Source organism: Tachysurus vachellii, chromosome 26 (genome assembly GCF_030014155.1).
Source record: "Tachysurus vachellii isolate PV-2020 chromosome 26, HZAU_Pvac_v1, whole genome shotgun sequence".
Classification (NCBI taxonomy): domain Eukaryota; kingdom Metazoa; phylum Chordata; class Actinopteri; order Siluriformes; family Bagridae; genus Tachysurus; species Tachysurus vachellii.
This window is the reverse complement of record NC_083485.1, coordinates 6,309,493-6,336,637: the sequence shown is the minus strand read 5'-3', so window position 1 is coordinate 6,336,637 and position 27,145 is coordinate 6,309,493. Positions and strand designations below refer to the sequence as shown.

The window sequence follows — 27,145 nt, the reverse complement described above, 5'->3', positions numbered from 1 at the left end:
GACTGGTTTAATTAAAAGGTGAAGGTTCTTTATCAGTATCTAGAATAATGAAGACTGCAGCTCAGCAGGCCTGTACTGTCACTCAAAGTGAGTGGGGATTCAGACAGCTTTAATTATAGGTTTCGTAAACAAACATATTTGTTTATTCTGGTATTTGGTTAAATAGTTGTTCTCTTTCGTAAATGTGGGGAAGTGGCAGCTCAGTGGTTAAGGTGTTGGACTACTGATCAGATGGTTGCGAGTTTAAATCCCAGGGCCACCAAGCTGCCGCTCTAGATAAGGGTGTCGATTAGCAGATCTATGATGTCCATGAGCAGCATAACTGCTAGTGTGGTGCTTTTATGTCTGAGGCTGCCCTCAACCCTGGATCTCTCATTTAGCTGTCAGAGCTAATGCTGCTAGAGTCTGTGCTTGCACTCTGATCACAATTTCTAAGGTTTAATAGCATACCAATGAATCTGTGCTCTGTTGCTTTGTCAAGCTGCATGTGAACTCAGACCTGCTTGATGGGATGCTGGTTCCTGACATACTTCTATTGTTGTGGCTCTATGCCCTCGGGACCTTTTCATCCTGTTTCATTCGAATGCTCTACTTCTGTTTGAAGCTTTCTGCACTTGTGGCTGTCTATGGGCAATCACACATTTATACATGGTTCATCTTACAGTTTCTTTCTTATGTCATCTCAGGGAGCTTTTCCAATTGCTTTTGTGTGTTTCAATTCTGTTTTAATTTTTTTTAAATATTTCTGGGCAAATCTTTGTTCCCAAAGCATCAAGACAAAATAGGAACTATATAACAGATTATATGATGAAGACTTACTAACTTACTGTAAATGTAAAGACATATATATGTATGTGTGTGTGTGTCTGTGTGTGTGTAATGTGTATGTATGTATGATCCTTGTGTCCCTGATTTTGGACTAGTGCAATATTGTTTCTTATATGTATTATAAAAGTAACAGCAGTTTTGTAAGTAAATATCCTTGCTGCCAAAAAAAAAATTTCTCAGCCTTGAGATTTATGGGTATATCTGAAAGCATGGCCAACGTTAAGAGGATCGAGAATCCTAACCTTAGGGTCTCAGTAAAAGCTCTCTGTTCAACCTCCTTTCATCCCTCTCTCCCATCCTCCCCCTAGCACACTCCTCTCTTTCGGGCTGTGTCAGATTTTGACTAGATTCAGTGTGTTTGTTTGTGTGACTAGCACAAGTTGTGTGCATGTTTTTTTAATGACTCTACTTGTGATAAATGTTCTACTCTGTTTTCTCACTACAGGGCACATGGGCACATTGACCTGCAGAAAAACACAGACACACACACATGCACAAATTGATTTGGCCAGAAGAGAATGAACTCTTGGCTGGGATGCTTTGGTGTCTCTCTGCCTGTTGCCTCTCTTGGCAGCATCCGAACTGAAAGGGCTTAGCTAGTGTCAAAAACTAAAAACCTCACTGCATTCCCTGCTAATTTATTCCGTCATTGCTAATAAATGTATTACATGTTATGGTAGATAACAAAAAGAATAAAGTGCCAATGCAGTATATATGAACATACCTTTCAATAAATCCCACCTTAAAAATATGTTATATGCAGATTAGAAAATATCAAAGAAAATGAGGAGACTTAAGGAGTTTTACCAATGGGAGCGCAGGAAGCAAATTAAAAATTGGTTAAAAAAAAAAAAAAAAAAAAAAAAATGAAAGGAAATAAAAAAAAAGGATAAAAGTGCTACTGTAGTCTAATCTTTTGAAGAAAACCAATGCAGGGAAGGAGAACTGAGCACAGGGAGTTATAAGAGGGAGGTGATGAGAGAAATGTGATTGTTAATGGCGGTGTGGGAGCAATTGATCTTTGCCATTTTTTGGCGTCCAGAGAAACACAAGTGAGTCCTGTGGCTTGGTGATAAGGAGAAATGCCACAAAGTGCTCCAAAGGCTGCAAAACTGCTGCAAAACAGACTGGTGGATTGAGAAAACAGAGATGGATGGGTCTGCAGCACAGATGTACGCTGACCATGTACAGAAAGAGTTCTCTTAATCATTTGTCCTTAAACTTGTGCACTAAGGCACATGCCAAAAGCTTTATTTTTTGATGTGCACATTTGGAAGCCATTTAGCCTGGAGCAGTATCTCTGAGTAGGATGTGCTTTGATCATACTTTGGACTGGAAGCTTTAGAGATATGCTGTAACAGGATTGCTCCTACAGTGATCAGCCTGAGATGATTGCAAGTGTTTCACAGTAACGCTAAATTACAGTATTAAAGGAACTGATTCAGGGTAGCCAAGTTTCTCATCCTGTTTAGCACTTGCTGCACAATGAGGACAGGGACTCTAAAATAGCCTTTTAGACTAATGTCTACACTTTTAAAGCTGATTTTAAGTTCTGAAACTAGGCCCTGGTTGTTGACTATTTCTTAGTATCATGCTTATTAGTTTATTACTAAATTTAATTCTATGCCCCAGGAAATGATAATAAAAAAAAACAGATAAGGAATTATAGCACTGTAAATTTAGTGTGTGAATTCTGACAGATCCTCAGCCTCAGTTACATCATTGGAGCTTATAACTGATTAATCCTATTTGCTCACTTATTATTTTTGTTTGCACATTTCCCAATAGAATTAGAATTTAGTTGATTTTACTTACTACAATATAAACTATTAACCTAATTAAACCACAGTAGTTCTGTCCAAGGCAACTCATATCTGCCTACCTTTTTATTTGTAAAAAAAATTGCATGTGGTTACATCCCTAGAGCTTTTCCTGGTTAGTTGCCTCAATTAATTTGTTTAGATCTAACCCAACATCATATGGGAAATTCCTTAGATTTTAGGAAAAAGGGATTTTTATTAAAAAGACATCATAGAAAATAGAGCCCATTTCTGCCTTTACACAATCAGCAGTTAACCATGGTGTGCTTGTCAGTGCAAAATGGACTGGTTTGAGTTTTTGGATGGTTGGAAAAACAGGATGTGCAGGCTGAAACACCTTGTTGACTTAAATCACTCTTTACAACCGTGATGTGGAGAAAAAAGTATCACATCAACACATCAAAACTTGAGAACCATCCAGTTCTACTCTTGCCAGCCAAAACTGAACAGCCGAAAACTGGAGAAAAACAAAACAAAACAAAAACCTGATCTTCTGCTGTGATCTTTAGCATGTGATCTTCAGCTCATCCACCTCAAGATTCAATGTTTTGTGTATGCCGAGGTGGTTTTCTATCATGGTTGCAAATTTGTCACCTTTTGACAAAAATCACTGTTTTGATTCTGAAATCTGATAATTTTTTGTTATGGGGTGTAATAAAGACCTACTGTACCTCTTCCAGAAACACAAACTAGCAATTCTTTTCCATGTTTGTTTTATGTGTATATTAAATAACCCTGAATTTAGTTAGGTTGATGGTATCCTGTCTGTAACCTAGTGAAACAGGGTTAATGTAAATGTAAACTGAGTTGATTGTGATTTGTCACTTGTTGTGAATACAGTGTTTTTGTTTTGTCCTATAATGTTTATCATATAGTGGATGTAATCCACTCTAAGACAGTTTTGGACTTGGCTCTGCAGTCTCTTGACTGTAATTATTCAAGTGCCCTGAAGTGATGCATTCCCTTTTCATTACTTTAGTAGCAGTATGTAATTAATTCTAGGGAGAGTTATTCCCAAGATCCTCATTCTAAAATTGAATGTAAATCCACATTTATTTTAAAGCTGATATTGAAAATATTTTTTTCAGCAGTGGACATGTCAGCCCTATTGACCTTGCATCAGTGTTCTGCTCACTAGAGGAAAGAGTGAATATAAGTGAGTTAGTGGCTTTATCCTTCCCTTAAACAATTCTGGCCATTATTCCACCCACAAAACTGTTACGTACTCAGTGTTTTTTGTTTTTTGCACCACTCGGTGTACGTAAACTCTTAATGTATCAGTTGATGGTCCAAATGGTGATACGGTAGTAGCATGCGGCGGCCACTCCGGATACAAATCCTTGAGAAATGTTGTTTCATTTCAATGTGTACAGCTATATATGGTTGAAATGACAATAAAAGCTTCTTGTTTCTTGACTTCACTTGACCTGACTCCAGGTGATCAGGCCATCCTTAAAAATACTTTGGTTTGCAGTAACAGTAAAAAAAAAGGGTCGGTAGGTAGGTCTATATTTTTTTTTCAAGTTTCAATAAAACAATTTTGGTGATGGTGATTACGTAGGTATGACTTTAAACAAATTAGCATATTGTGAAGTCACTGACTGGGTCTTCAACCCGTGTCTTCGGGTGCATCATTGCAAACCTTCTTTTGATGCTGGGCACAGTTTTTCCAGAACTTCGTGCCAAGTTAAAGCGGTGTCGAGCTGTTTTAATGAATTTTTTAACAAGAACATTTTTAAGGATGGCCTCAGCTATTTGTGAAATACTCAAACCAGCCCATCTGGTACTAACTACAGTACCATGACACATTTTTATCTTCATTCTGAAGATTGATGTGAACATTAAATGAAGCTCTTGACCTGTAGCTGCAGGATTTTATGCATTGTGCTGCTGCCACATTATGCCACATGAAGGCTGTTTGGAAAAATGCTTTCAATTAATTAACTACTAGACATTTACTAGTTCATTTCACCCTAGTTACTGCATATGTACTGCTTAGGTTTTTGTGCTTTTCTTTTCCAAGTTTCTGGCCAAGTCATTTTACTGCTTAAATCACACAATTGTAGATTATTTTCATAACTGACATGTTTTGTCTTTTTATTTGAATGCTGGTGCATGTTGTAATACTAAATCATGATCTGGTCTGAAGAAAGTTCACGTAAACTGAATCACACAATTTTGAATCACAATTCTCTCTAGAATCCAGTTATAGCTGCGGTTGAATGTACAGTGAATGGGATGATCTACCTGGTGCTTTGTAGTAGCCAAGATCTTTCTCGCTATATGGTAGCAGATAGACTTCTCCCTCTTTCCATATCAAGGAGGCTTCTTGTTGTCTTGAGAACTCGCCAAGCCAGCCGTCAGTATCTTAGGAAACACACACACACACATATACTGTATGACTGTATACGGTTGATTTCGTGGCTAGTTTCTTTGCTGTACCTCTTTTATTATATCGCACTTTTTTTTTCTTTTTTTTTTTTTGCTTGGTTCGGTTTATTTCCCATTGCACACAAAATCGTTTGCTCACCCAGATTATCTTTGATTTGGCTGGAAATTGTGCATTGATTAACATTTGTTATTGGCTCACATAAAGTTTATATTTTATCCCCACCCGGTCATGCAAGTGCATTAAGGAACTTATAAATGCTATATTACCTGTAGTTTATGGTCAAGTAAAATTATGTGAGGTCTTTTAGACCCATTGCTATTGTCTATTAGGATAATAAAATATTCCTTAAATTTTATTTACGCTACTTAATGCAAACAAAAAAATGTGTGCACATTGATCTGCTTTAGACATTCTTAAATAAAACAATTTTAAAAAATCCATATTTGTCTTTGGGGAGAGGCAGTTTGCTACCACAAGTTTTGTTAGAGATGGAAAGGTCATAAAACAAAGCAATATTGCAAAGATTTTCAAGAGCACCAAACTGATTGCACATGATTGTTTGGTCATGATTGTTTGTTTTGATGGCCACTTCTTATTGGTTCTCTGAGAGGTTGTTTCACCTCGATAGGTCATGCGAGTCCAGGTGGAGTCTCCAAATGTGTCAAATTGAAGAAGTTCAATAGGACCGCACCAAATAATGTTGGCAGGAAAGTGACCTGACTTTATTGCATTGATTGATCTATAGGAAGAGCTCATGTCATTTTGGTGTGAAATGGTTGACCAAAGTATGACACTGTTCAGGGGCTAGTGTTCAAGACTACTTCAAGTCTAAAAAAGGTATAAAAAAACAGATCTCCTAGCTGTATTTATGCCCGAAAATATCTTTATCATGGTATCTCATTCATACAGCTGAGCCACTGAGGATTGAGGGCCTTGCTTGGGAACTCAGGGGTGGCAGCTTGGTGACCCTCGGATTCAAACTCATGACCTTTTAATCAGTAGTCCAACGTCTTTACCACTGAGCTAATACTTCTCCCCTTTAAATATTGATCTATTCCTATATAGATACTGAGAAAACAAAAATTCTAGGTGTATCACAGAATTTTTTCCATCATCTAGATAAGCCACTGAAGCATAAACATACTGGTAGATTATATTTAAAAATAAATATTCTAACAATTCTGAATCATAATTGAACACTATAAAGGTCACTGTACTATTTCATAATCATACACTTTATGGACAAATGTTTGTGGACTCCTGATTATAACATTTCAGCCTTTTTTTTTATATCCTTTTTAACATTTTGTCCCTGTTTGTGTCATTATAACTTTCTAGGAAGGTTTTCCACTAGTGTGTGGTTGTGAGATTTGATCATTCAGCCACAAGAACATTAATAAGGTCCTGCACTGGTGTAGGATGATGAAGCCTGAAACACAGTCAGCATTTCAATTCATCCCAAAGGTGTGCAGTGGGGTTAAGGGCATGGATCTTTGCAGGACACTGGAGTCTAGTGAGGTCATGTCTCCATTGACCTCACTAAAATTAAGTTTTGACTTGATTCTATCATTATATATCGTTTCACGATATTGTAGCCTAGCCGATCAAAGCCGATGTTGCCTGATGGATTACCCTCAAGGAAGCTGGAGGTAATGTTAAAGGCCACATGCTGATGGGAGGACGAACATGCCAGCGAGTGGCCAAAGCAGAAGCACATCTGACAGCCATGTGGATTGTCAGCTTGGAGGTTGAAAGAGCCAGGTTTACACCTAACAGTCACAAACACACAAACATCACATAAAGTAAAATCACATCTTGATCTGAAACAGTAGTGTACACCTGTGTCCACTAACGAGTTTAATTAATAAATAAATATAGGAATGAATAAAGGAAAAACAAACAAATACATTATTTAAAATTTAGAGGTGTTGTACCATTAAAAAAATGAACAGGAAGTCAAATTATAGGCTTGTGACATGCATATATTTATTATATTAGCATGGTGTGTTTGTGGATGAGAGAGAGAGCGAGAGCGAGATCGAGAGAGTGAGAGAAAAGGTCACCTGTCACATGTGTGTCCTTCTACATTGGATTTGCAGTGACATCTCCCATCTCCTGCTGAGCACACACCTTCACTGCCCCTTTCATCACACTCACACAACCTAACAACAAACACACAAAACCCATATAAAGGCTTGCACTATCTACACACATTACCCAGATTTAATATCAGAATCATACACATGCACAAAAAGCTGATTACTGTATATTGTGAAATAGCATACATTTGTACATCTACTACATGCCACAATTTAATATATTACACACATGCACACACACACACACACACACACACACACACACACACAAGCACACACACACCAATTAGGAAGCATAGAAGTAATAACAAATACTTGAAATGAATGAATTTGTGACAGACTTGATTTTCAATGCTGTCTCACTGAATCAATTTCAACAAAAGACTTGAAGAAGTATAATTAGAGGAATATTTATGCCTCCTAATATTTAAATAGTCCTTCAATTACCACAAAACTCTTCATTATTAGATTTACTGTTATTAATCACATTCAGTTCACTTTTACACATGCTATTTTTTTGTAGTTGTTTGGTAAAGAATGCTGAGCTGGATTTAGATGTATTACGCTTTACTGCATATATTTGAAATGATGTTAAGTTGGATGCTGAAGCTGCTTTGAATATAAATAACATAGTATAATATTTGTGTAGTGTCTTTTACATGTTTGAGGTGACTCAGACAAAGCCTTCTGATTATCATTGTAATCCAGCATCTCAATGAGCTCTCTATTACTTTTAATTCAATTATCACACACATGCTTCCTCTCTCTCTCTCACTCTCTCTCTCTGTCTCTCACAACCATTCTAGCCTGGTTTGTCTTTTCTCTCTCTCTGCATTCTCCTCTCCCTCTCTCTGTCTCTCTCTCTATCTTTCATACCTCTGTTCCTTTTCTCAGTTTTGGTCTATTCTGCTTTGCTCCACCGAACCAGCTAATTCACACCACAGCATACTGACTCATATGGGCCACAAAAGAGAGAGTCAGTGTTTGTGTTTGATTTGCTACACAAAAAGTTCACACATTTGTCATTTGCTCATGCTATGGTAAAACAAATAATTAATTAAGACATTAACATAGATAGAAAACTACTTTCTCTTCATAAAACTTTTATTTTTAATACACAAAACTCTTAAACTTTAAATTTGTGATGATATTCTCGTTGAATCTTTGCACAATCTTGGCATCTTCTCAACTAGCTTCCTGAGGGGATTTTACCCAAGAAGCTTTGCAAATAAGCAGAGCTCCTCACTGCGACTTCTAAACTCTAAATTAGAGTTACTTATTTGGAAAACTATTAGGATATATACAGAATGAATCTCTTTTTTAAAGAAATATTTACATTTTGTCTGGGAAAGCAGCATCGATATGTGTATAAGAGAATAGAAAAATGTGTTTAAGAGAATGAAAAGGAGCGTTTTAATCTAGCATGGATCATGGATGAATACGTCAGACAAAAATATATGAGCAGTAAGCGTTTGCCACATACCTTATTTTAAAGGTATGTGGTGATCAACTTTTATAAATTCATCCATTTTATTCATGCAACAATGCCACGAAAGTTTCAGATTTCTCTGTCCCTCTAACCACAGATTCCAGTTTTATCTTATGGGATCTTCAGACATTTGTAAACCAACAGTGAGATACAATCTTTTCAGCAGATCTTCAGTCTGCCCCGGGGTCTTTATTCAGTGGGATATGTCTGATACTGCTTGAGTTGGATTCAAGCAACAGGCTTCTTTGTCGGACGCCTGAAGCGATCAACATTCGGTCTCTTCCAATTCTTTCTATCCCAGTATGTGACGTGGCTGTGGACTCCTCAGTTTTTATCATCCAGACATTCATTTCCGTGATTCATCTGTCTTTGATTCTGTCACGTTTCCCCCCCTCAGCACGCAGCACTGTTCCTAGCATGGCAAGTGGCATGTGTTTGTTATTTCCCCATGTGCTTTTGTTTGTTTTACCAATTCTTTTTTTTGTTTCATGTTTTTCATGCCATTGGTTTGTTCCTCCAAGGGTCTGTGCCTGCTGTGTGTTTTAGCGACATTCTATCGTTTCTTGCGTTATAGCTAAAGTTCTGTTTATTTGACCTAACGGTTTGTATATGCCTGCAAGAACCCAGACTGTCTTGATCCGTTTCCTGATCATCATTCCTGGACTCCTGGACCAGGAAATTAATACTTAAATAATAAATCCAAAAAGCTATCCATGTTTATCCACAACCATTTTTGTATGTTTACTAGCTGCAACATCTTGCAATGTGCATGTATATGTGGATACTTGGCAAGTTTTTGTACCCACATGAACCTTGGACCAGTAAGGGGCCTTAAGGACCAGATTCAAGAAGAATCTGCAAATAGAAAAAATATTAAAGGTGACGGTTGGCTTAGTGATGCTGTAGTAAAGTAAGTTCAAAATGCCACGTGGAAATGTCACATACAAATGATATCGATATGGTCACGATCAAGGAAAAAGGTACAGATACAGTACTTGATACTTGAGTAAAAGTATGGAGTTAAAAAATACTAGTTGTTGTTTCTTGTAGTTGTTCTTTTGGGAACCCCACAGCGAATCACATGGTCCGTGTATTAGATTTTGGCACAGGTTTTATGCCGGATGCTCTTCCTGATGCAACCTTCCCTGAGAACTAGACTTCCTGGCCGGGAATTGAACCCAGGGCGTAGCAATGAGAGCATGGGATCCTGCTGCTGGACAACCAGCAGGCAAAAAATCTACTTATGTGAAAGTAAAAAAAGATCAGCATTTAAAGTAACTAAATCTATCTATCTATCTATCTATCTATCTATCTATCTATCTATCTATCTATCTATCTATCTATCTATCTATCTATCCATAAAGAAACTAAACATAACAAAGAACAATAATCCAGACATACATTTGTTTGTTTACTAGCGCCTTGCTTACTCTCTTTAACTAGATGCTAAGCTAACTACAAAATAAAACTAGCTAGCAAATTTATCAAGCTTGCAGCTAAAATACTGACACTGCTGGTAAATTATTAAAGGCAGATATTTTATTTTAGTATTTGTTTCTTTGTGAATCCAGCAAAAGAGAAACAACCTTCTGATTTTTTTCTTTTTTATACTAAAAATAAGAGGAATAAGAGGAAATTGCTCATGTAGAATTAATGTACTTCCGTTTGACTATACTCAACCATAGATGTTCTTAAATCTGAGTAACAGCATTGACATATTAGCATTGATGTTACCTGCAGCCCCCTGGTCCGAGGGAATGGAAGCCAGGTCTACAGATATCACACTTTTCCCCCATTACGCTCGGCCTGCAGAGACACACTCCTTCCTCATCACACTGCAGACTCACAGAGCCTGAAGAAATGTAGAGAAGGAGAATGTGTTTTTTTTTTCCTTCCCCTAAAATAATTCATAGATGTCTGCTTCCACGGCTGAAACAGGATTATCGGCTCAAAAACATGTTCGATTACAAATTTTAGATTTGTATTTTATTTATATAGCCTACAGCCTGACGCTATTTCTGAGATACTTTTAATAGAATTTATTCTAAACAGGAGCTCAGTGGAAGTAATGGAACAGTATTGTATAAGTGTATTATGGAATATAGGAAACAGATACTAATTACTAATTTGTCAAGTGTTGATATGACGTGGTGTTGTGTATTTTGGATAGATCATGTTGGGAATGAACGTTATTGCTATTCAGGTGCTGCCTTACAGCAGAGGTTTAAAGAAAACCCTCTGAATTCCTTGGGGGGCCTTTGTGTACTTTACACTCTTTTTTTGAATCAAATGCACACAATGAATAGAAAACATGAATATTTTATTGCTTCAGGGTCATTTTGCCGGTTCCAGTAATAAATCATGTTTGTTCTTATACAGAACACAGATTTTACAAGGGGGAAAATGGTAAGAGCCACGAGTTCCTAAAAGGTTAAAGTAAAAAAAAAACCTACAGGCATAAAATTTTTTAGCAACAGTGACATATAGGCTAGTGGATGTGTGTTAGTGTATTGTGGGGATGAAATGTTCCAATTAAAACTTGTATATTTAGTCTTATGGGAACATAGTGACACTTTTCAAATAAAGGTTTCTTTTCCAAAACTTAAACAAACAACACATGCAAGTTATAAAGGTTAAAGCAAAAAATCCAACATATTAAATACAGTGGAAATTGAAAGTAAAGTGTTTGTTGTATTTTCGTTGGAGACATTTCGTAGTTGTTTTTGATTTCTCGTGCAGTTACAAAGCGGTTTCGAGTAAGAAATCTTCTAGTTCTCTGTTATCAGGTTTCACACGCACCATCACTCACCATTAGCATTCTTCTATATCATATTAATTGGAAATCCAATGCGGATGGAGTAGAGATGTTAGACTCAACATTAAGGAATTCAGTGCAACTATGTACAGGATCTATGACAAAGTTATACTGCACTGAGTTACGGCAGAGACTTGGATAAGCTAGTTAGCGATCTATAGATGAGATGGTTAGAGAGATGGACAGACTTAAGGTATTAAGCTCTGCTGCATCAATCTCTAAGGATAAAGCAATGGATGATTACTACTGGAAAATGGATCAGTGTGTAGACAAACACTGGAAACCAAAATGAATGTTGAATGTTGATGTACAGGTCATTTAGTGAAACTTTCCATGAAACTTTCCTTTCGGTCTGGATGTTGGCATGGGGCATTTTATGCAGCACTTTTCTCTATTCATCATTTTACTGTATGTCTCTGTGTTCACATGTCTGCATCTCACCCATAGTGTTACAGTTGCAGTTGTTGCAGGGAAGCAGTGCAGACGATCTGTAGAAGTTTTCTCTGCATCGTTCGCAGTGCGACCCTGCTGTGTTGTCCTTACAGCCAATACACCGTCCACCACTACCTGTTCTGCGGTACTGCTCGGCGTCGAACACACACTCGTCCGCACGACCGCTGCACTTGCACTCTGGTCCACGAAAATGAGAGAGAGAGAGAGGTGCTATGTGAAATCAGTGACATAGAGAAGGTATAGAGAAGGTAAAAAGGGTAAAAATTGATAATGGAACTAAATGAAGCAATTGCAACTGGAGCAGTTTTATGCCACACAACTGTTCCTAACCCTGTCTTTTACACACACACACAAGCCTGCAGGTTCCCCACCTCATAAACTCACATTTTTGCAAACGCAGATGATTCAATCTCCACCATCCAATCACAATCCTTAAAAATAAAAAACAGCTTAAAATGCATCGGCCACCTTGGGGGGAATTACGGGAAATGACCCGTGTAATTCCAAATATGACTTCTCCTGTGTGCTGTAATGTCCGTGGCTGCATTTGTTACATTGCGGAAGGTTTTTTATAGTCCACGTGCTTATTGTTAATGTACTTAATAAATCATAACAAGACTTCATGAATGTATTTTAGGTTCCTTCCTTCACAATATCTCCTTCAACGTCTTTGATGTATCTAATTATGTTGGCTTTGTAGAAGCCAACATTCTGTTTTCCTATTTAAGCTTAGACAAAGATTTATCAAGAGTAACTCCTCCTAGGGCTTTCGAGCCACATGCACCAAATTCAGATATGTTGTAGACCCTGGTCTGAAGTTTGTTTCTATTACTTTTCTAAGTGATCCGAATACCTGTACTTCCGGTACCGGGTCCCAAAATGGCCTTTTTTCCCCATAGACTCCCATTATAAACTTTAGAGGTTGTTAACTCAGCAAGCTTTCAAACTATCTACACCAAACTCAGCCAGCTCTTTAAGGGTGATACCCTGAACAAAGTTTTAAATTGGTGTACCGACTGGCCTTCTGGTTGTGCCTCAGCCTTTGCGAATACTTGCACCGTCAAAGCCAACATCAAAGTTTGTCGCAACGAACTTTACAAATCTAATTAGGAAATGTATTTCTAGTGAATATGACTGTATACCTCTAGAGTAGATCTTATAAGATACTGTTATGTATGGGAGGCAGGATGCAAGTGCATAAAATTGATGGGTATTTTATTATATAAGGTCAAGATATGTGGTCATGAAGCATAGCTGGGGTGAAGGACCATAATTCATGAGCCAAAAACAATGAAGAACATGAGCTAAAACTCAAGAAACTATAAATAAATGCACATGACTAAGTCGGAAGCATAGGAATGTGCCACGTGCTTAGAGGGTGAATTTATGACAGATTTGACAGATTAGTTTCTTTGTTAATACAGCAAATAAATTATCCGATAGTATATAACAACCTGTTCATTTGTTACATATACGATACATCACAGTGACGTTCTTTTATTGGTGGGTTAGAGCACAGAGTCAGCCATGATACAGCCAGTCCAGTATTTTATCAGGCAGACATGATTTAGAAGTGTGAGGACAATTATAGTGTGACTACACCATCCATGTCACCATATATTTAAATAAATACTATAATGACACAATTTTTTGACACAATGTCAGATGAATACAATATCTTGTTTTTGATTGAGGAAGCCAAGCATCCAGATTATTACTGTTATTACCTGTATGGCAGCCATGTAATAAACATGTAACTATGTATGTTTTTTCTTTCTTTCTTAAAATTGGCCTTTAAAAATAAGCATTCCTATATATTTATTTTGAATGTTTTTGATTCGCTTAAGTTTATTTCACACACTGGGGACTAAAGTACCAAAATGTTCTTTATTAATTAATTTGTTTGTTGGTCAGAAAAACAGAGACATATGGCAGTCACCATAAGCTTATTATATATTGCAAATAATACACCAACTGCTCACTTTGTCGCCTTTGCTGTCATTTAGCAGTGCATTAGTTAACCATAGTGTAATTGACTTATTTTATTTTGGAGAACAACTGTCACTTGGAAGAAGCCATCTGTTGGACATGTAATACAAGGCAATTAAAACAACACGTTGCTAATAGAAAGGCTAATTAAAATAATTAACCTGCTGCATCTTTCTGTCTCGTATTTTATCAGATCAGTCATTGTTTGCTGTTATTGTTGTTACCCAAGTAGAAGAACGACAACAAAAATGTGTCCGTATTTAAACTACTGTAATTAAAAAAATAATAATAATAAAAAAATAGGCCAGGTCACAACATTTGCCCAAACTTTTACTGTATATTATTAACTGGCTAATTATAGTATCTAAAATAGAACCATTTTAAAAGGAGTTTTCTATTATGAACTTTACAGCCTTTATTAGTATGATGTTCAACTCAGAAATTCCAACACAGGACAAACATACGACGTTGAATTTTTTGTTGAATTTCTTTTTAAATTTATGATTACAGGTTCCTGATCAGAAGTTTGTGGATTTTGAGCCCCAGAACCGCCATTGTTGGGGCCCTTGAACAAGGCTTTAACCCTCTCTGATCCAAAACCTCCTAACAAACTGGGAGATATGAAAAAAGAATTTCACTGTACTTTGGTGTAATGTATTTGTGACAAATAGCAGTACTAATGTGAAAAGGGGGAGGAGGAGATTGACAAAGCATCAGTTAAATCTGAGAGTTCAAATCACTGGCTTCAGTTGCTCATTTGCATAAAACAAAAGCCTTTAGGAGAATTTTCCATGTTCCGTGTTGAAAATACAGAGGTTTCATGCAATCTCCTCCAGAACAATAGTAAATTATGATCAAGTGTATTTTGCAGTCTTCTCATAACACGCTTTTATGTTTGACATCATGATTACACAATTTATTGGATATACTCATGGTATGATTTCTGGTTTTATTTGCTTATTTTTAAGCACTAATGATTACTTACTAACACACTGATTAGCAGAGTCTGCAGTGGCACGAGCCCATGGTCGGTCCCGGTAGAAAGGGGCACAGTGTTGGCAATCTGTCCCAGCAGTGTAATGTTCACACACACACACCAAACGGCCTTGCTCGTCTGGCACACACTCACTGGCATGCCCGTTACACTTGCATCTGGAGGTTGAGAAAGAGACCACGATCTTGAATAGTATGGTTTTTTGAGTAGAAAACATTACATTTGATGCTAAACACTCTTTATAAAGAGACAGAAGAACAAGCATAAACATTTCTTGGGAAACTATTGGGAAAAGTAATTGGTGAAGGTTTTTTGTTCTTTCATAATGTCACAAGGCCATCAACAACTAATTCAAGATAATTATACACATATGTTTAGCTGTCTAAACTAAACGACCACCCAGACACACAAACACACCCACAAATTCAGACACATCCTCCTTCTCACCAAACACAGCATTCCCCCTTTACAATATCCTGTTTACACTGTAAAAACATGAACTGAAACAAGCTTTGTTCCTGCTGCAGAGCAGATTGTAGGTTTTCACCTTCTGTCTCTCATCACATTTATCTCCATATTCCACAGATGTATAATTGTTTGTGTTGCGTGTGAATCAGAAGAATGTGTGTGTGTGTGGGTGTATTTGCATGTAAATGCCATCAACTCACAGTCACAACTGATTTTTGTGGTTCTGTGTTGTCAGTATTCCATTGTGTACGTGTTTTCTTGTAAGTGTGTCTGTCTCTGACTGTGTGTGCCTGTATCTGTCTGTCTTTGGCAGTGTGTCTCTATGTCGGTGTGTATGTCTATGTCAATGTGCCTATGTCAAGGTCTGTATCAGTGTATCTCTGTCAGTGTGTGTGTGTCTGTGTCAGTGTGTGCCAGTGTGTTTCTATGTCAGTGTCTGTGTCAGTGTGTATGTTAGTGTCTGTGTCAGTGTGTATGTTAGTGTCTGTGTCAGTATGTGTCAGTGTGTATGTTAGTGTCTGTGTCAGTGTGTATGTTAGTGTCTGTGTCAGTGTGTGTCAGTGTGTTTCTATGTCAGTGTCTGTGTCAGTGTGTATGTTAGTGTCTGTGACAGTGTGTATGTCAGTTTCAGTGTCTGTCTGTGTTAGTGTGTGTCAGTGTGTATGATAGTGTCAGTGTGTATGTTAGTGTCTGACTGTGTTAGTGTGCGTCAGTGTGTATGTTAGTGTCTGTGTCTGTGTGTGTCAATGTGTATGTTAGTGTCTGTGTCTGTGTGTATGTCAGTTTTAGTGTCTGTCTGTGTTAGTATGTGTCAGTGTATATGATAGTGTCTGTGCCAGTGTGTATGTCAGTGTCAGTGTCTGACTGTGTTAGTGTGTGTCAGTGTGTATGTTAGTGTCTGTGTCTGTGTGTCAGTGTGTATGTTAGTGTCTGTGTCAGTCTGTGTGTGTGTCAGTGTGTATGTTAGTGTCTGTGTCAGTGTGTGTCAGTGTGTATGTTAGTGTCTGTGTCAGTATGTGTCAGTGTGTATGTTAGTGTCTGTGTCAGTGTGTGTCAGTGTGTTTCTATGTCAGTGTCTGTGTCAGTGTGTATGTTAGTGTCTGTGACAGTGTGTATGTCAGTTTCAGTGTCTGTCTGTGTTAGTGTGTGTCAGTGTGCATGATAGTGTCAGTGTCAATGTGTATGGTAGTGTCTGTGTCTGTGTCAGTGTGTATGTCAGTTTTAGTGTCTGCCTGTGTTAGTATGTGTCAGTGTGTATGATAGTGTCTGTGTCAGTGTGTATGTCAGTGTCAGTGTCTGACTGTGTTAGTGTGTGTCAGTGTGTATGTTAGTGTCTGTGTCTGTGTGTATGTCAGTGTCTGACTGTGTTAGTGTGTGTCAGTATGTATGTTAGTGTCTGTGTGTGTCAGTGTGTATGTTAGTGTCTGTGTCAGTCTCTGTCTGTGTCAGTGTGTATGTTAGTGTCTGTGTCAGTGTGTGTCAGTGTGTTTCTATGTCAGTGTCTGTGTCAGTGTGTATGTTAGTGTCCGACAGTGTGTATGTCAGTTTCAGTGTCTGTCTGTGTTAGTGTGTGTCAGTGTGTATGATAGTGTCAGTGTGTATCGTAGTGTCTGTGTCTCTGTCAGTGTGTATGTCAGTTATAGTGTCTGTCTTTGTTAGTATGTGTCAGTGTGTATGATAGTGTCTGTGTCTGTGGCAGTGTGTATGTCAGTGTCTGTGTTAGTGTGTGTCAGTGTGTATGATAGTGTCAGTGTGTATGGTAGTGTCTGTGTCTGTGTCAGTGTGTATGTTAGTGTCTGTGTCAGTGTGTATGGTAGTGTCTGTGTGTATGCCAGTTTTAGTGTCTGTGTGTGTTAGTATGTCAGTGTGTATGATAGTGTCTGTGGCAGTGTGTATGTCAGTGTCAGTGTCTGACTGTGTTAGTGTGTCAGTGTGTATGTTAGTGTCTGTGTCTGTGTGTGGCAGTGTGTATGTTAGTGTCTGTGTCAGTCTCTGTCTGTGTCAGTGTGTATGTTAGTGTCTGTGTCAGTGTGTATGTTAGTGTCTGTGTCAGTGTGTGTCAGTGTGTATGTTACTGTCTGTGTCAGTGTGTGTCAGCGTGTATGTTAGTGTCTGTGTGTGTCAGCGTCTATGTTAGTGTCTGTGTCTGTGTCTGACTGTGGCAGTGTGTGTTAGTGTCTGTGTCAGTGCATGTCAGTGTGTATGTTAGTGTCTGTATCAGTGTGTGACAGTGTATGTTAGTGTCTGTATCAGTGTGTATGTTAGTGTCTGTGTTAGTGTGTGTCAGTGTGTATGTTAATGTCTGTGTTAGTGTGTCAGTGTGTGTTAGTGCCTGTGTCAGTGTGTGTCTGTGGCAGTGTCTGTCTGTGTTAGTGTGTATCAGTGTGTATGTTAGTGTCTGTGCTAGTGTGTCAGTGTGTATGTTAGTGTCTGTGTTAGTGTGTCAGTGTGTATGTTAGTGTGTCAGTGTGTATGTTAGTGTCTGTTAGTGTGTGTCAGTGTGTATGTTAGTGTCTGTTAGTCTGTGTCAGTGTGTATGTTAGTGTCTGTGTTAGTGTGTCAGTGTGTATGTTAGTGTCTGTGTTAGTGTGTGTCAGTGGGTATGTTAGTGTCTGTTAGTGTGTGTCAGTGTGTATGTTAGTGTCTGTGTTAGTATGTCAGTGTGTATGTTAGTGTGTCAGTGTGTATGATAGTGTCTGTGGCAGTGTGTATGTCAGTGTCAGTGTCTGACTGTGTTAGTGTGTGTCAGTGTGTATGTTAGTGTCTGTGTCTGTGTGTGTCAGTGTGTATGTTAGTGTCTGTGTCTGTGTGTGGCAGTGTGTATGTTAGTGTCTGTGTCAGTGTGTGTCAGCGTGTATGTTAGTGTCTGTGTGTGTCAGCGTCTATGTTAGTGTCTGTGTCTGTGTCTGACTGTGGCAGTGTGTATGTTAGTGTCTGTGTCAGTGCGTGTCAGTGTGTATGTTAGTGTCTGTGTCAGTGTGTGACAGTGTATGTTAGTGTCTGTATCAGTGTGTATGTTAGTGTCTGTGTTAGTGTGTGTCAGTGTGTATGTTAGTGTCTGTGTCAGTGTGTGTCAGTGTGTATGTTAATGTCTGTGTTAGTGTGTCAGTGTGTGTTAGTGCCTGTGTCAGTGTGTGTCTGTGGCAGTGTCTGTCTGTGTTAGTGTGTGTCAGTGTGTATGTTAGTGTCTGTGTTAGTGTGTATCAGTGTGTATGTTAGTGTCTGTGTTAGTGTGTCAGTGTGTATTTTAGTGTCTGTGTTAGTGTGTGTCAGTGTGTATGTTAGTGTCTGTGTTAGTGTGTCAGTGTGTATGTTAGTGTGTCAGTGTGTATGTTAGTGTCTGTTAGTGTGTGTCAGTGTGTATGTTAGTGTCTGTGTTAGTGTGTCAGTGTGTATGTTAGTGTCTGTGTTAGTGTGTGTCAGTGGGTATGTTAGTGTCTGTTAGTGTGTGTCAGTGTGTATGTTAGTGTCTGTTAGTGTGTGTCAGTGTGTATGTTAGTGTCTGTGTTAGTGTGTGTCAGTGTGTATGTTAGTGTCTGTTAGTGTGTGTCAGTGGGTATGTTAGTGTCTGTTAGTGTGTGTCAGTGTGTATGTTAGTGTCTGTGTTAGTGTGTCAGTGTGTATGTTAGTGTGTCAGTGTGTATGTTAGTGTCTGTGTTTGTGTGTCTGTGTCCGTGTGTCTCTATGTCTGTGTGTCAGTGTATGAAACATCACCTGCCCCCCACAGAAAAGTCAGAGATAGCATAAAAGTAGGAGCGTAGCACTTTGGCATCCTTGAAGAACTCATCTCCAAAGGTGTTCAGCCTGTTCAAAGAGATCAGCAGTTCTGTAGCCGTCACCCATTCCTGAGGATAGACAGAAACGAGAGAACTTGATGTAAATTTATTCATTTATTTTTAGACACGGTTTTATGAGGGTCCTAGTGGGTTGAGAACTCAGGGAATGAGGCATGAATACACTCTTGATGAGTTGAAGATTGGAATCTTCTGCGGCATGACGCCATCTTATGATAAACATGTTTACAGCTGAATACATTCAAATTTGTTGTGCTATTTTCGTCATGGTTTAACTCTCACCTCATCCTGGAATAAGATTTTAAATTGAATTTATTTTGTATAGTAAGTAAAATGTGGAACATCAGCATAATTTAATAAATAGAAACAACAACCGTCCCATTTGGACTGAATTCTCCCACCTTGAGCTAATGTAAGAGGGAATAGCTACCACTTTCACTTTTGATCGTGAGCAGGATAAAGCAGTTACTGAAGATAAATAAATGAACCCTTACTGCTTACTGTATAATAACATTCTGATATCAGAATATGTTAAGCTTTTGTGCATTGATGCTGTAGCTGAGGAAGAAAGATGTCATGGTAATGCCTGACTCAGTGTCTGATCATGCTTCCCAGAACTTAGCGCAGCCTACAAACATGGCTGCTGAGAGCTACATCACACAAGCTACATCTGAATATTGCTACTATCATACTATACAGTAGGCGAAAGGCAGTGCGCCAAAGGAACCGTATGTCCAAATTCTTGGTATTCATAAAACAATGGGTGAGAAATACCCATATGACCTGCTAAGGTTCTGCAGTATGGAGCCAATGATTGCAGCGCTATCCCATAATGCAACGGGACCGGCACTGAAGAGCTGTCAGAATCAAAATAACAGAAGGCAGAACCAAAAGGAGATAAAAAACTATATAAAATATAAAAATATAAATATAAATGGAAAAATAATGTATATACATATACAAAAATAAACATATACATAAATATACATAAATGTGTATGGTTTTTAAAGATTGTCTTTAAAGTATCCATGTGCAGTATGGTGTGTATATAGTGTATAAAGTGGCACTGTGCTGTGCAAGTCCAGAGTTAAAGTGACAGTCCAGAGTTAAAGTGACAGTGCAAAAAAGGTGTGCAGAAAAACAGTGAAGATGGAGAGAGAGGTCCAGTACTAGATCTTTAAATTGTACTAGATTTTTAAATGGTAAATTGTGTAAACAAGTATAATATAGAGTATAAACTATCTGTCTGTATTTTTATTGTGTGTTTCTTTGTGCCAGTCTATCCCAAGCTGATTAAGTCATTAACTGTTTCTCTGGTTTTGATCTAGTTTTGCTATTCATGTTTTTTTTTTTTTTTTTTCCCCTGACCCTTGTTAGCTGATTTCTGGATTTACGTTTTTGTCTGTTTTCATCAATAATAAAGTTTATTGAGTACATGCACTCTTCCTCAGAGAGAAATGCGGTAGCTGCTGCTGGTGCTGGGGCAGAAAGTTGGCATAACTGGATTAATGCCTGACGTACTGTAGGGCATGAAGGGATTGAAGCAAAGAGAGGAAAAAAGAAAGGATGAGATGGGGTGAACTGTTTCGGTCTTTGTAAAGGAATGCCTGTACACAATTCTGTCTTATCACCTACCTTTCCCGGTCAAGTTTATTGAGCACACTATCAGTCATTTGGCAATAAGATGAGCATTGAATGGACATTAGCAAACACATGTACTGTACTTCCTGAAAAAGTGCAGTAAGTGGTAATTATCTTCTAAGTAATATTTAAAAGTTGCCTGTAAGAAACACGGCATACCAGTTCAGGAGAAGCGAGTTGTATATTAATTTCAGGGCTCACCATTGTTCAAATGCAATACCTGTATTGATCTGAAAGCTTTTTTTTCTGTATTTGGCAGCTTTGTGAATAAATATCGAAAAGATTTCAAATGATCGTGTGTCCTTCGGCAAGAATTGCCAAATGAGCAGTCATTAACATTTATGTCTTGTCAGTTCAAATGTGAATCTGCAGAGAAGAGGCCTCATCGTGAGAAGGTCTTAAACCGCAAGTACGCAGAGGCTTCAAAGTACGAGATGCTTGTTTCTCAGGAGGGTCATTAAAACGAAGGTTAGGAAAGAATCAAAGTGACTAAAAGGTCTAGGGCTAGGGTTAGGAGCTATTTAGAGCTGTACTGGCCATTTGGAGCTGACACAGATACCTTTTTGCACAGATTCCTTTCTCCATGGGATGTCTTTTATTGGAAAGTAGGCAGTTCATCTATGGGGTATTTTAAAAGATAATCATAATATTACACAATTGTACTACATGATGCCCCAAAAACAAGAACAGAAAAATAAAACTGATAGGATATTTTAAGTCCCTGATTAGCAAAATGTGTTAATTGAAACACATTGTGCAAGTGAAAGTGAACCTTTCACTTGCACAATGTATTTATTTGCTCCTTCAGGATTCCAGTCCTGACGCATGCATCTAGTTTCAGTGTGATGCTTTCTGGAAGAAAAGAAAGAAAAATAAAACATAATATAAACATAATCCAATAATTTGGATAATTGATAGCACCAATTTGAAGAATCCCAAACGCTCCCTTGACAAATATTTACAGTATTGATTTTTTAAGTAATCCTAAGTAATGACTACTATTTTCCCTAAATAATGTGATTTAGCTCACTGACATGACTGTGAATCCGAAGCAGCATTTAGCTTAGCAAAGAGCACAGAGTAAGAACAATTGAACTCCCATATCTTCATTCTAGAAACCATTCTGTCCCTGGGGAATATGTCCCAGCCTATCTACTGCTGAATGGCCACATTTCAAGTAATATTGCTGATTCAAGGTCTAGCCTTTAAAAGGCGGAACACGGCGACCTAACCGTTCTTAACCGAATATGAACGTTTGGGCTGTGGATGAAGAACAGAGAAAAAGAAAGGCTTCCTTATCACTGTCTGACCTTTTAGCCACTGTATTGTTCTCATTAATGGAGATTACACTCAGTTGGACAAGCAGAAATACTGACTCCATTTATATTTCTTGCTACAAAACAAGGACCCTAGGGACAATACTATAGCGCCCTGATGGTTAAATGTTTTTTCTAAAGAATAAAAATTTTCTATTCAAAACAATGTGTCTTCTTCTTCTTCTTTTGCTTTTCCCTCCAGGGGTCACCACAGCGAATCATCTCTCTCCACCTATCCCTATTTTCTGCATCCTCAACACTTGCACCCACTAGCTTCATATCCTCATTAATTACATCCATATATCTCCTCTTTGCCTCCTGCCTGGCAAAAAACTTCATCCTCTCTCTACTTTCACTTTTCTATTTTTTCACCTGCTTCCTTCTTTCTCTTTGAATGTTGCTCTGTGCATCAGGTAGAAACCTTTCTTTGGATTGGTGGACAACATGCCATGAATCACAAAGATACATTTACATTTACAGCATTCGGCAGACGCCCTTATCCAGAGCGGCGTACTAGATAAGATAAATAACCTATCTTATCTAAAGATAAATAACCTCAGGAGGTTAGCAGATGAAGAGGAAATCAAGTAAAAGAAAGAGAGCGAACGAATCAGGAGGGCTGACTCTACAATTTAGCTTTATAGTTAAAAAATAAAAACAAACTGCCCAAATAATGTAGATCGTTTGTGGGAAAATTCATTCCCACAAACATTCATTCAATTAATTGTGAAGATTAATTGTGTAATAATTTGGGACATGTGTTTTTTATAAATTTTTTTTTTTAACTGAGGTATATTTGTTCGATTCCTGTACTAGTTATGGTAGAACTAGATGTACAGTACCTGGGCTGACTGCTCAGCTATGACTACATACAGATTTAGACCCCGATTTAGAGTCGAATCTGTCTTGTCAAATCCCGTAGCCTGCTTTGACTTATAAGCAAAATAAGATCTATGAAAACCTTTTTGAGTCACTTCTAAAAGTGCAACACTTTGGAAATACTTGCTTTGAGAGAGAGCACGTCTCAGGACTCTACAAAAAGCTCTCCTTTTACCCAAATAATTAGTTATCCTTCACATTCCTTATCAACAGAGTGCTAAGAATCTAGAGATTCTTCCACGAAATTCTTCCAGTCTTTAGCTATTGACTGAGAATTGGTTTGGGCCTGGGGGGACACGGTGGCTTAGTGGTTAGCACGTTCGCCTCACACCTCCAGGGTTGGGGGTTCCATTCCCACCTCCTCCTTGTGTGTGTGGAGTTTGCATGTTCTCCCCGTACCTCGGGGGTTTCCTCCGGGTACTACGGTTTCCTCCCCCGGTCCAAAGACATGCATGGTAGGTTGATTGGCATCTCTGGAAAATTGTCTGTAGTGTGTGATTGCGTGAGTGAATGAGAGTGTGTGTGTGCCCTGTGATGGGTTGGCACTCCGTCCAGAGTGTATCCTTGATGCCCAATGATGCCTGAGATATCAAATCAAATTTTATTTGTCACATACACATACATACAGGGTACGATATGCAGTGAAATGCTTTCTGCAACTGTCCGGTATAAGAATAAAAAAATATAAAAAGTATAAAAAAGCAAGAAATAAAATAAGAATAAAATAATAAAAAGTATAAACTATATAAAAAAAAACTATATAAAAATATGAAAATATAGATGAAGAAATAATGTATATACATATGTATAAATATACATATACATAAATGTGTATGGTATTTAAAAGATTATCTCTGTGTGATAGGCACAGGCTCCCCGTGACCCGAGGTAGTCCGGATAAGCGGTAGAAAACGAATGAATGAATGAATAGTTTGGGCCTGTCCCTGCTTGGTAATAGTCACTAGTCCAAACAATTCTGGCAGCCTGAGAAGGATTGGTTTTGGCACAATACTGTATAGCACAAAATGTGTCCTTTTTTTTTGCAAAACACCTCTCACAGCAGAACTTAGAATTGTCAGTGAGGTTAGACTCACTAATTATTGTACTGACTGTACTGACTGTATTCAGAATGTGGTCCATGGTACTACTGAGACTATTTAGTCCAATCATCGGAAACAACTGCTGATCTACCAGAAAGGAAAGGCTGGCGCACTGGGTGACGTAGTTTAGATGTGGTTCAAGTCATGCCAACAGAACTGGTTCACATTGATGGGAAATTGATACACATTTACATGCAGATTAACAGGACAATACAAGTCATGTGACTATGCAATTTTAATTAAGTGCTAAAGGAGCAAAGTGCAAAATAAAGGTATAAGAGGTAGTAAAATTATTTATTGATTGATTGATTGATTGTGTCAGGTATGGCTGGGACTTTTCCCTGCCTGAGCACCAGGGGGACATTCTGGCAGGCTTTGTTTATCTGTGCCACAGCTCCACCCTTTCCTTATTCATTCCCACCTCTGCACACCTGTTCCTTGTGTTTCAATGATTGTCACCCCTATTTATACCGGTTGTCTTGTGTATCTTTTTTTTTTGCTGAATCCTTGTGTTCCTCTTTTCCCATCGTTTGTGGTGTGGTTTTAGTTTCTAGTGATTGTGTATTTATTTTTCCTGTCTGTTTCTTTGTAAATAAATCTTTTCTTTAATTTGTTATCATTGTGTATGGGTCTGCTTTTATCCCTGTGTTCCCTGACAGATTTAGTGATTGGTTAGGAGTGTGGACAAATTATGGTTTAGTTTTTGAAAGTGGCTGCTTCTGGTTTCTAGATTGAGGTTGTGATGGACCATCAGTTTGAAGGTTCGGAAAGGTTCTCATGTCTTGCTGAATAGGCACCACCAGGCATCGGCCGTTAACTGAGCCCAGGTTGCGCAAAGTCGCATAAAACTCAAGAACATGTTAAGGCATCGGGGTGCTTTTCCAGACAAGGTGAGCCTTGAATTAAGGAAGCAAGTGGTGGGAGGTGGTGAAGAAGGGGGTGAGGTTTGTCCTTAAGGGCTTTTTAAAAGCAAGGTGATATAAGGCATGCTTGCTTGTACTTATCATTTTCCTGCACTTATCACGTCCAAACACAAATGTTTTCTAAGGTTTGCCTTTTAAGGGATGGAAATGAAATTCAATATTCTCTCCGTCAACCACTCTATAGCAGTATAGTTGCTTTACATACGTATGCGTGTGACAAGTGTGAATGTGGTAGATTTCTCTAAAACATTAGCCAGCTAGTCCTCCATGCCATACATGGCTGCAGGTCTCTGAAGGTAGGTAGGGATGTAAATCATTCACAACTCATTTTGTGTTTTTTGAATCGTCACTATGTGACTTTGTTGAAAGGTTGTGCAGTTTCCAGGTGATTCTGATTACTCCTGGAAGCTATTTGAGCTTCAAAGACCCACTGTTAAATAAAAGCGCAGTTACTTTGGAAAAAAAATGCTCTCCTGATGCACTGGTATCAGGGAAGGTGAGATATAGTTGCAGGGCTGTTGCTAAACAATTTTTTTGTCTACAACCAAATGGTTCTGGAGTTTGAGATGTGACATGCTAGGCAATGTATGTTTCATCCTTCCAGCAATGAAAATCTATAAACTTGCTGCTTATGAATTATAGGTCATTATTTTAAGACCTTTCAGACTTGTGTATGAACAACTGTATAATAAAAATAGAATCAGAAGCCTTGGTGATTCAATTTACCCTCCAGACTTGATGCATTAATTCTGCTTGGAGCTTCCTGCATTTATGAATCACTTCCTGGGAATGGCCGTACATGGGTAACACTAAAACGTGCTCTGGATGCTTGCACTTGGACCACAAAAAGATCACACTTACCACAAACATCTCCTACCCAAATGTCCTCACGTAAAAACTTTGGTGCTCATCTTGCACTGTAAAGAATACTATCATAGCAGTTAAAAACTTTTTTGTTAATTTTTTAAGTATTTCCTATTAGTCCTAATATTACATTAACTTGCTTTCTGTATCTCCTAGGAGACTGAGTATAACAGTACAAGCAGAACAATACAACTAGGTTTGTGCATCTTTAACCAACAAAAGCAGTAACCTTGGGTACTGGAAAGGAACAACAGATAATTAAACTTATTTTTATTTATTAAATATTAGATTCCACACAAAATTATTCTTGGTCAAATTATTCTTTGTTCTGTGCAGTAATAATCCGACATTATAATAGAAAAAAATAACAAAAAAAAATTTATTCGGCACCCAATGGTTTTGTATGTTTAAAGCATTTGGTTAACCAGCGTGATATTCTTTGGTGCTCTGCAGTTTCTAAGAAATTTTTCAGAAACATTTTTGAATTCCTTCCAATGCAATTTTGTTTGGCCCCACTTCAAGTTTTTCAAAGTGCCTGTTATTGATGACCTGATTTCTGAACCAAAAAAAAACCCTTCTTTTATCTTGCCTTTATTTGAAATGTCTTGAAACATAGGTAGCCCACGTTTTATATGAAGAGGAGCAAAACAAATTTCTGTTGAGTTAGTCCTATTTTAATGTCGAGACACAGCGTTTTCACGGCTGTCCTAATAACATTTAAGCAATAGTGCTTCTTGTAGCCGAGCTGTAGTTCTAGCATGTGTCATTTGATATACATGCAGCAAAGAAAACAGTTACTTGTAATGTCGGCTACCTTAGAATTAAAAACACCTGGACAGTATTAAATTTACATGGGACATTTCAAAAGTTACAGGTGCTACATTATGTGAGAAAATACTATAATACTTTAAGTATACTGTACTTTAAGAAATGGTATATCCTGTTTAAACTACTTTTTTATCTTCCCATGAAAATAGCCATTGATGTTGATGTGGAATTAAAAGAACAGTAAATAAATAATCCTCATACTTTTCACCAAACTATGAGGTTATCTGATTGTTTTAATTCATTCCGGATACAAATGTCTATGATTTTCTATGATATTTCTTTTTTTTATATGGGATTGGATGGATTTTATATTAGATTTTGACTCTGCGCTACAAAAATGCTGTTTAATAAAATCTGAATCCGAATAAGGCTATATGCTGGTTATTTTAATACTGTATATTACTGTGTTAACTAATGTGCAACCTCAATGTTAAAAAGTAGGGGGAGAAAAAC

General features: G+C 38.0%; 1 protein-coding gene across 2 annotated transcripts in view; it reads right to left on the bottom strand.

The window, feature by feature from the left end:
* The window catches only part of lamc3 (laminin, gamma 3), a 107,058-nt gene that overhangs the window by 53,261 nt on the left and 26,652 nt on the right, over nt 1-27,145 (bottom strand). For both annotated transcript variants that reach the window (XM_060863065.1, XM_060863066.1), the window contains exons 3-9: nt 19,062-19,192; nt 14,871-15,037; nt 11,885-12,073; nt 10,363-10,480; nt 7,104-7,202; nt 6,673-6,809; nt 4,896-5,015 (exon numbers count right to left, since the gene is read on the bottom strand). In XM_060863065.1, coding sequence (XP_060719048.1) covers nt 4,896-5,015; nt 6,673-6,809; nt 7,104-7,202; nt 10,363-10,480; nt 11,885-12,073; nt 14,871-15,037; nt 19,062-19,192 — 961 coding nt within the window. The remainder of the gene's footprint in view (nt 1-4,895; nt 5,016-6,672; nt 6,810-7,103; nt 7,203-10,362; nt 10,481-11,884; nt 12,074-14,870; nt 15,038-19,061; nt 19,193-27,145) is intronic.